Raw genomic sequence first — 10,456 nt, 5'->3', positions numbered from 1 at the left:
ATTTATTTCACGGACGTAATTTTTTTTTCATTTTTTCGTGTTGGTAATTGCAATACGAATGACACCAGTGCAGTTTTTGGTGAGAAAAGCGATGTCATTGACTGTTTCAAGCATTTAGAAGCTGCGCCAACCGTTCTCGACAACTGAATCGCTGGCAGCCAGGTCGGCAAGCATGTAGTGCCCTCGCCCGCTAATAGTGGTCGATGGTAGTGCTAAATGGATATGCGTGCGCATGTTGATGACGTTTTGATGACGTCATGGCTAAAAGCAGACGGGTGGTATCCCATGCTTCAGGTATAAGTAATTTTCGCTGCATTATATCCACTGTCGGAGTAGCCAAATCTTTTTTTTTAGAAAAAGAAAGCACTGTTTATGTGCTAATACAAAAAATTTGCTCACGTGATAAATAAATGTTTCATTTTGTTTGCTTTCGATTTGTTATCTAATAATCGTACTGAGTCACGACTAACTCAGTTTCTCAAGTAGAAATGGATGAATTAAACATCTGAACTGAAACCGTCGTAGAATAGGAGCGGTACGTTTCCGGAAACAGGTTCCTATTCAAAATATCATGTACTGACTCCCCTCTACATGTCCTACAAATCTGTAACGGGAATTTCCGACACCCTGTATGAACACATTGTTGAGAACTTTTCCATAAACGTTCCTGGCTTGACTCATCTGTGAGATATTTCAGTATCACAAGTAGTAACTTGTTTACGCTGCGGCGTGAATGAGTTCTTCACTGTCACGCTCTGGAAGAGCTATTTGCGTAATCTGCAGTATGTGTGGCAGTCAGTTGGAGATCGCCGTCAGTGACTCCTGACGTGTCCTCTGGTGTGGAGGCAGGCGATACGCCGGCGTTATCGCCGCGATAAGACGGAGACGGGCGACAGGTATCTGACGAGGAGCGGCCGGCCGCCACTGCGGCGAAATGGGTCCCCGGGTAGTGGCGTCTGCGCTGGCGCTCTCCTGCCTGGTGCTGGCGAATGCCTCGCTGGTGTCAGCGGCCACGGCCGCGGAAGACACGGAAGTGGCGCCAGTCGTCAACGTCGAGCAGGGAAAGGTGGCGGGGTCCACCATGCTGTCGCGGCGTGGGAAGCGCTTCTTCGCCTATGTGGGCATTCCGTACGCCGAGCCTCCACTCTGGGACCTCCGCTTCGAGGTCAGTCCGCACAGCCATTAAAGACTTAGTTTTGAAAATACACTATTCAAAAGAATTAGGTGAACACCTGTATCAGTATCAGGTATGTTAAATCTGTTTTGATGCATTGATGCAGGCGGTACCTGTCAACTTATTGCATGGCTTGAGACGTTCGCTTTCAATGTAGGCAACAATTAAAATCATTCGCTCTGTTAAGCATTTAAGTGTCCGCCCCATCCCTCCCCCCCTCCCCCCCTCCCCCCAGTAGGAAGCGAGTACCGGTGTCCCACTGTTTTCTTGTGAGGTAAACAGATGGCAGTTGTCGTTTGTGGTCATTGTCTTCAGTCAAGCACATGCAATGCGACATCTTAATACAATGCAAGTTGCAAGAACGATCTGTTTGATCCTAAAAGACTGGATTTTGGTCGTGTTGCTGTAGATGACATTACCTCCTCATGTGTCATCCAGTACCGTGGTCACATACTGTGAGGCTGGTCAGTACACCAGGAGAGTGTACAAGGTTTCCGACGCGTTGCTACTCCACGTGAAGACAAATATCTGACCATCTCTGCGTTTCAGCGTCGTAGGAATACCGCCAGAGCACAGCAACAAGATCTCGGAAGGGTCACTGGAGCCGTTGTGTCCTATCATACTGTAATGAACAGGAAATTACGATCCAGACGTCTTGTTCGAGTACCCCCTTTGACATGACAACGTCTTGCATCCCACCTTCAATTCTAACGATCGCATGTCAACGGGCAACTTAGTCACTGGCGAAACGTGATATTCGCAGACGAATGTTCGTGTGCGGAGATCCGTGGTGAGTGGTACCTGGCCAAATATTCTCCATTGGAGTAAGGTTCTGTGATGTTATCGGGAGGGTTCAGTGTTGACAGCCATACGGATCTTGCTGTTATCCATGGTCACCTTACCACCAGGCAGTACATTCAACAGATCCTGTTGGAACACGTGGTGGCTGCAGCGTACGGCGACGACCATGTATTCCTTCTGATGCCAGGGGCTGTGTGGCGTACGTCAGCATTGATGTCGTGCGAAGCCTGGACGTTGAAGTAATGGAATTGCCGGCGGTGAGTTCCAACCTAAACCCCATCGTGCTTATGTGAGACACGGTTGACACAAATGTTAGTCGTCTCCTGTTCCACCACAGACACTCCAAAAATGGTTCAAATGGCTATAAGCACTATGGCACTTAACATCTGAGGTGTTCAGTCCCCCAGACTTAGAACTAATTAAACCTAACTAACCTAAGGACATCACGTAAATGGTTCAAATGGCTCTGAGCACTATGGGACTTAACATCTGTGGTCATCAGTCCCCTAGAACTTAGAACTACTTAAACCTAACTAACCTAAGGACATCACACACATCCATGCCCGAGGCAGGATTCGAACCTGCGACCGTAGGAGTCGCGCGGTTCCGGACTGAGCGCCTAGACCCGCGAGACCACCGCGGCCGGCGGACATCACACACATTCATGCCCGAGCCAGCAGCGCGGTTCCGGACTGAAGCGCCTAGAGCCGCTCGGCCACAACGGCCGGCACAGACTCTCCAAGAACGCTTAAGAGGTCTCACTGAATAATAGGAACGGGTACCACAAAGTGACCTCTGTAGACCTATATGGAGCATGCCACTTAGTTGTCAGGCAGTGATAAAAGCACACGGAGAGTATATACGTTATTGAAGCTCTCAAAGTCCAATGAAAAGCATCCAAGATGGCGGGGTGAGTGATTGTTTCCACTTTCTTTTCGACACCTGTCGGACATTTCAGTTCTTCCTATATAAACTCTAGGTGATGTAACGATGTTTTTTTTGTGTACTACATTTGTGAAAAGTAAATGTATAATTGGGTAACACATCCAGCCCTCATTATTGCTCAGTGGAGTATGACGGACGCCCAAAGTCGTGTGCCCAAAATGCTTTTGAGCACTGTATTTTGTTTTGAGGGAAAAACACACAGAATTTCAATAAGAAATTACCGGCTTCAGCCATCTTCAGACCGCAAGACGCATACAGTAGTTCGCTCCAACCACTGAGAAATCCATATTGTCTGTCAGTCACTCTCAATGCGAGCTACTGCTATCTGAAGGGGGCCAGTTACGGTCGAAACCGGTACTAACTTGTTGAAATTCTGTATGATAGTGCCGAAAATAAAAAATCTGCACAATCACTGGCGTTTCCAGTACAATCGAAATTGCGATCTCTCCAGAAAGGATTTTGCTCTCGACCGTTTTTCGTCAAAGAAGATGAACTAATTAATAAAAATGGGGCATCAGGCGTATAGCAAACCGAAGCAGGTGTAGGGTCACACTAGCAGCCAGAACAAAAGGACACTGTCTTACACATGCCGACAGCACGGACGCACAGAATAAGCGATGATGATAACCTCGAACATGACTTAAATGAGCTACGGATAACATTACGTGAGAACGGATACGAGGGTGTGTCAACAGGTATTTGCGCTTTCTGCAATCTGATGTTTACCCGTCATACTATCGAGTGTCAGCGCAGGTCACCTCGTATGTTCTCCACGGTATTTCAGCGAAATGATTTGTTGACATCTTCGATGGTTCCTGACGACTGCTGCTCTGCTGTTGTCGACGTACTGTATACGTTGACATTACCCCTCCATCACCCCACTCCTTTCGTTGTCCGTGCTTCCGCCTCGGTGGGAGGTGAAGGGGAGGGGGGAGGGGGGAGGGGGGATGGGGGAGGGGGGAGGGGAGGGGGGAGGTGGAGGGTGGCGGTGGAGGGTGGCGACGTCCTCCTGCGAACTGTGGTCGTCGTCGGTTGCGGTCATCAGCATACGGGAATGCTTTTCTGTCAACGCCGACAACAGCGGAGAAGCAGTCATGAGAAATCACCTGAAGATAGCAACGCGTCTGTTTGCCAAAATATCATGGAAAACTTACCATGTGACTCGGAAGGACATCCGGGAATTCTGCAAATATTTTCGCTTACGTTCTAATCGTTTTTATGTTGGGGCTACGCCTTACTGCCCTCGTCAGCCAATAGGTGACGCCGTTCTCTTAACCTGTAATAGCTTTCAGCGCTGTCACATCACTGATGATTTTCTGTTAAACAGGCATCACGTCTTCGTCTAAGGTACGTTTTTGTGCCTAAAACCATCTCCTGATGCTGGAGACGTCATCAGAGGCTATGAAGACTCAGATAATAATTTCAAACTCAAGCTCAGGGAGCCAAATTGTTTATTTGCACCCATGCAACGGTCGAATAGTAATTTGTCTACTCCTTTTCCCCTCCCTCCCCCTCTTCTCCTACCATTTTTTCTTCTTCATATTAGGTCCAAACTGCACTTTTTTCCCTGTGTAATAATATTTTTTTAGTTTTACCTTTTAATATTTCTGTTTTAAAATTAGCAACGACGGAAACCAAGTTTCTTTTATATGAAACCTTCATTAAAGACATCTTTACAAATTTTAAAATCCCTTGAAAATATTTCATCTATTAATTTATTGTTTTTAGTCTTTCTGTATACTGCATACCTTTTGTCTGCAGATTGTTAATCGTTGCGCTGAATGCTCATCCGCCGCCCACAAGAGGCAAGGGAGATGACATAACAATAAAGAAAGAGAGTCGTTACGTCATGAGACCACTTTCTCATATCGCAGAGTCATGCTGAAATTTATTATGGCAAGTGGCAAGACCCAATCAATATCTTCACTGCGTGATAAAAACGGCGAAGTCACTGATGGCAGTGCCACTGAAGCAGAGTTACTAAACACGGTTTTCCGAAACTCCTTCACCGAAGAAGACGAAGTAAATATTCCCGAATTCCAATCAAGAACAGCTGCCAACATGAGAAAGAAGTAGTTATCCTCGGTGTAGCAAAGCAGCTTAAATCACGTAATAAAGGCAAGGCCTCCGGTTCAGATAGTATACCAGTCGCGTTCCTTTCAGATTATGCCGATACAGTATCTCCATGTTTAGCAATTATATACAACCGCTCGATCACAGAAAGATCCGTACCTAAAGATCGGAAAACTGCTCAAGTCACACCAATACCCAAAAAGGGAAGTAGGAGTAATCTGCTGAATTACAGTACCATATCATTAACGTCGATTTGCAATAGGGTTTTGGAAGATATACTGTATTCGAACATTGTGAAGCACCTCGAAGAAAACGTTGACACATAGTCAGCACGGATCCTCGTGATACACTACTTGCTCCTTATACTCATGAAGTAGTGAGTGCTATCGACAGGAGATGTCAAATTGATTCTACATTTTTAGATTTCCAGAAAGCTTTCGACACCGTTCCTCACAAGCGTATTCTAACCAAACTGCGTGCCTATGGAATACCGCCTCAGTTGCGCGAGTGGATTCGTGATTTCCTGTCAGAAAGGTCACAGTTCGTAGTAATAGACGGAAAGTCATCGAGTAAAACAGAAGTAATATCCGGCGTTCCTCAAGGTAGTGTTATAGGCCCTCTATTGTTCCTGATCTATATTAACGACATAGGAGACAATCTGAGTAGCCGTCTTAGATTGTTTGCAGATGATGCTGTCATTTGCCGTCTTGTAAGGTCATCAGATAATCAAAACGACTTGCAAAATGATTTACATAAGATATCTATATGGTGCGAAAAGTGGCAATTGACCCTGATTAGAGAAAAATGTGTAGTTATTCACATGAGTACTAAAAGAAATCAGCTAAATTGCGCGATAAGTCAAAAGCAGCCCAACAAACGTCTAACGTCTAACCGGTATCAGACGTCACGCCTAACGTGTGCAAGTCATGTGCAGTTGACCTGCTACCTAGCGATAGAACTGGGGAAGTTACAATTTTAGCAGACGGTTTATCCGTCGTGGAGAAAGACGAGGCATTCTATTCTGCCGTGGATTCGTGCATGCAAAGTAAAGGAGGTGTAAAGGCGCATGCGCGAAACGTAGCATTTCAAGCAGACTTTTTGCTCGATATTGTTTTCACTTGTGGCTAGCAGGCGAGCTCTTGAGGACTCTTTTGACTATTGCGCGAGACACTCGCACATTTTTCAGTGAGTAATTTTTTATAAATACAATAATCAAACAAATGAAAGTTGTATTTTTTGCATTACTGGCTGATAAAATCTGTGTATCTAATAATAGCTTCTTATTGTAGAAAAATTATAGAATAAAGAAAGTATAAGCGTGCTTATTGAGGCATACGGCAAGGAAAGGTGTCTATATGATTCTCTAAATACGCTACACCATAATAAGTTACGTCAACAAATGTTTAATTTTGAGTTAATATATTTCACCAAAGTGTGAATATAATTTTACTTTCGATGTGTAAGTATTATCTTAACTGGCACCTGACTGATTTGATTGCATCTTTTGTATTATTTCAGCATGTCAGGAAGGAGGGTGTCGAGAGAATAGCCATAAGAGTCGAGGTACAATTGCGCCGGCCTCGACCGGTGAGGACAACAAAGGCCTTTATGCATCTTTGGTGACGCTCTGTCGTGCCGAGCTGAAAAAGAGAGAGACAGAGGAGTGTTACAGGGACATTGAAGTGCATAAGGCGAGTGCGTGGTGATTCACACATTACTTTGTTATTTGCACGAATATCGTCACGCATGTCGATAGCAGGTTGTCAAAACAAGACACTTCCACTCTGTCGAAGTTCCTAAATTCCTGCGTATCTTCGGGCTTCGACTCCTTCATTAACAAGGGCTATATGTCGGTGCCTTCAGCTCTTGTTCGCTGACAGGATTGCATCTAGTTCCTGCTCCTGGCAGTGCGTCATCGTTCTGTCCTTCTCCAAACGACTACGGCGGACACTTCCACGGCAAGTGCTGGGTAGATAACTGCGTCCTCCATGTCCAAAATGCTGTGAAACGTTAACTTAATCATTTTCTTGTACCAGTGTGACATAAAACAAACACTTTGATCAATAATTTTGTATAATCATAACGTAATTTCATTCTGGCTGCCCAAGATAATATCAACTGCTTAATAAATATTCAGCAGATCCAATATGAACAAATACAGCTTTAAAGAAACATCAACTTTCACACGGAAGGACATAAACAAGGCTGCAACTCCGAGTATGTACCCTTGGGGCGTTTGCTGCAGACTTACACGTTAGGTAAATCGTTTAATAGGTCTGGTGCAGACTTTTATACGGTAGATGTGCCAAGTTATTTTTAGGGTCGACGGGAAGTGCAGTCGTCCAGTGATAACGACTACTGTTGCCAACAGCGAACGAGCCCTTGACCCGAGTTTGAATAACCAAGGAGTGGCTGTTGATGAAGTGACAAACTGAAGCGAAATTAGGCACGGTTCTGCGTAACATCTTCTACAACAGGCTATAATTCTATAAAATTTGTGCGAGATGGGCCACAAACCAACACAATCCGGAGCATAAGTCCAGTCGTCTGAGAATCTGTCGGCAGCAACTAGACCGTCGGTCTAATGAAGGTGAAATGATTTTGAAACGAACTATCACTGTAGATGAAACATGGCTTCGTCACTTTGTAACAGAGAGTAAAGGTTTGAGCATGGAATGGAAACACCCCAAATATCCAGCCAAAAAGGAATTTAAGAGTCACCCCTCTGCTGGATAACTGATCACAGTTCTTGGGAAGCGCAAGGGCCAGTTCTAGAACAATACCTGGCAAAGGAGTCATGAGCCAACAGTCAACATTACAACTACATACGCGTAGGCCTATTGCCAATGTTCACATATTGGCGCCTACACCGTATAACTCATGAGAATGTGATATCGAGTTGTTGGAGCACACTGCATCCCGTTGTGATCTGTCTGATCTCGCTGCGTCGGATTTATACTTGTTCGATCCACTTAAAAGTAATATAAAATGCTGCCGTTACCCCTACGAAGTGAAGTGATGAATGAAGTGATGCTGATTAAACTACCTTTTTCTAAGGGTTCTGAAAAATTTGTTCTTTGATGGACCAAGTGCACTGAAAAATAGAGTGACTGTTGAAAAATATGTCGTAAATTTTGTACTGTTGTAGCAAATTAGAAAAATGTGTAGATACTTTTTGACGCAGCCTCGTACAACGAGCTGCGAGGTACAGTGAAGCGAAAGTAAATAAAGGAACAACTCCCTCTTGCTGCTTACATCAAGTGAGAGGTATGAGCTACGGCATGGGGGCTGTGTGCTGTGTCGCTGAGGGATTGAAGCCTATATTTCATAGTGGTGGCAAGATCAGAGGTTTGTTGAGGACCACGAACGCTTCCACAAACGCTGTACACGCGTTTAGGAAGTCCGATTTGATTGTGGTGACTCGCTTGGTCGAGCATGAATGTTACGTGCGACTGGAGCAACACCGCAGATCAGCAGAAGACGAACATCACCCGCACTGTGGTCGACTCACCAAGTGCCAAGATCTGTATGTTTGCCCGGTAGCCACGGATGCATCAGCTGAGAAAGAGAGGCTGTTGGAATAATAGACCGCACCAACAACGTGAACTTACACTGCTTAAGTTGCCGACGACCTGGCTGCCGGAGATTTAAGTCCAATTGATCGCTGTTCGCCAGCCAGCATCTCCTCAAGACCACCTACACCAATACAAACAAAACTGCCACTAGGAACTGCTGTGTGGTGTCGACGTCTTGATGCAGGAAAACACTGTTGCTGGGTGCAAGCTGCGATTCGCTGTTGCCTGCCGATCATCTGCTAGAGCGGTATAAGCAACAGCTTTCTGCACCATCGCACCTCCAAACACATCCTCATCTGAACTGCACGTTGATGTGCAGGACAGTGTAGTGGCGCCCACGGTGAACACCGAGCGGGGCAGTGTGGGCGGTATGCATCTAAAATACCAAATTATTAACTGATCGTGGTGAAAGTCTGCCACAGGCATAGCTGACACCCAAGTTATTTGTTTATGAGGTAGCACAGTGCCGAGATGAGTAATGATGATCTGACGAGCTGGTGCATAAGTTCGTAGCGTTTTTCCGAAAGTCAACAAACGCAGCAGATAAACATAACAGAGATCTTAGTCATAAATATTACATTCTTTTTCACTGTTTACAACCATCTGCCAATACTGGGTTAACTTTTAGATACCGCGACTGTAGAAATCACGTAGTTTTGACTCGAAGAACTCGTCTAACCATGTTCGGAATGCATTTTCATCGGGAAAGGAAGTTACTCGAAGGGTGTTCGATAGAGCGAGGAGAAGGTGAAAATATGAGGACGTAAGAGCAGGCGAATAATGTGGGTGCAGATGACTTCCCAACTCAACTCCTGTACAGTGCTTTTTGTCAGTCTAGCAGAGTGCCGGTTGGAGTTGTCGTGGAGTAGCATCAACTCCTGGTCGTTATTCTTGGATTGCGTCTGCAAGACGCCTTAGTTGTTGACAATAAGTGTCATCAGTGATCGTTACACCTCAGGAGGAGCAATTTCGTAGAGCACCACGCCGTCGCTGTTCCACCAGATGTATAAAATTATCTTTTGTGGATGTGGGCAGGTCTTTGTATGGGGAGATGCTGGTTTGTTTGGGGTCAACCGTTCCTTTCTTTTCCTTACATCATAGAGACACCATTTCTTGTCGCCAGTAACGATACAGGATAGGAATAGTTGGTGTTGTTCACGAGTCAGTTGAGGACGAACAAGCAGAAATCCACATATGGCCACACACTGATTTCTTTTTATTTTGGCTTAGAGCATAAGGTGTCCATACACCCGAGTTTTCAACCTTCCCCATTGCATACAAATGTCATACGATGGCGGAATGATCACAGTCCAGCACATTTGCCAGTTCTCGAGGACATTGTGGGTTAATCCGTTTAAACGAACTTCATCAAACCCTGAAGATCTTCCTAAAGGTGGAGGGTCACTAATGTGAAAATGATCCCCCTTAAAACGAGAAAACCATTTCCTTGCTCTGCTTTGTCCAGTAGCATTATCCCCATACGCGGCGCTAATGTTTCCGGCTGGCTCCGCTGTTGTCATCCCTCTATTGAACACAAACAGAAGAATATGTCGGAAATATTGTTGCAATTTCTCCACTTGGTACTCCATTTTCTAGCGTCTACATCTCCACTCACTATTTACAAATAACAAATGATAATAAGTAACGTCAAATAGCAACAATGAAATACAAACAAAATAAAACTATAGCAACCTGAATATCAACAATGAAAACGAAAACGTTGCGAACTTACGCACTAACTTAGTTTTGGATGACGGCTTTCGTCTGTTATGAGCGAATTCGACGATCAAGTACTCACTGCAGTCGTAAGTGACATTGCCGCTGAGTCAGCATGGAAATGCCTAGAGGTTGTCTACTGCGGAGGCACATGTTCGATTATATGCGCTGA

At 45.1% G+C, this 10,456-nt stretch overlaps 1 protein-coding gene across 1 annotated transcript in view; it reads left to right on the top strand.

Moving 5' to 3' along the window:
* Nucleotides 1-934: 934 nt before the first annotated feature.
* Nucleotides 935-10,456, top strand: part of LOC126188620 (venom carboxylesterase-6-like) — a 134,246-nt gene continuing 124,724 nt past the window's right edge. The window contains exon 1 of the mRNA XM_049930222.1: nucleotides 935-1,165. Coding sequence (XP_049786179.1) covers nucleotides 935-1,165 — 231 coding nt within the window. The remainder of the gene's footprint in view (nucleotides 1,166-10,456) is intronic.

This window comes from Schistocerca cancellata, chromosome 5, assembly GCF_023864275.1.
Source record: "Schistocerca cancellata isolate TAMUIC-IGC-003103 chromosome 5, iqSchCanc2.1, whole genome shotgun sequence".
Taxonomy (NCBI): domain Eukaryota; kingdom Metazoa; phylum Arthropoda; class Insecta; order Orthoptera; family Acrididae; genus Schistocerca; species Schistocerca cancellata.
Note: the sequence above shows the minus strand (reverse complement) of the source record. Positions and strands in the feature narration are given on the sequence as shown.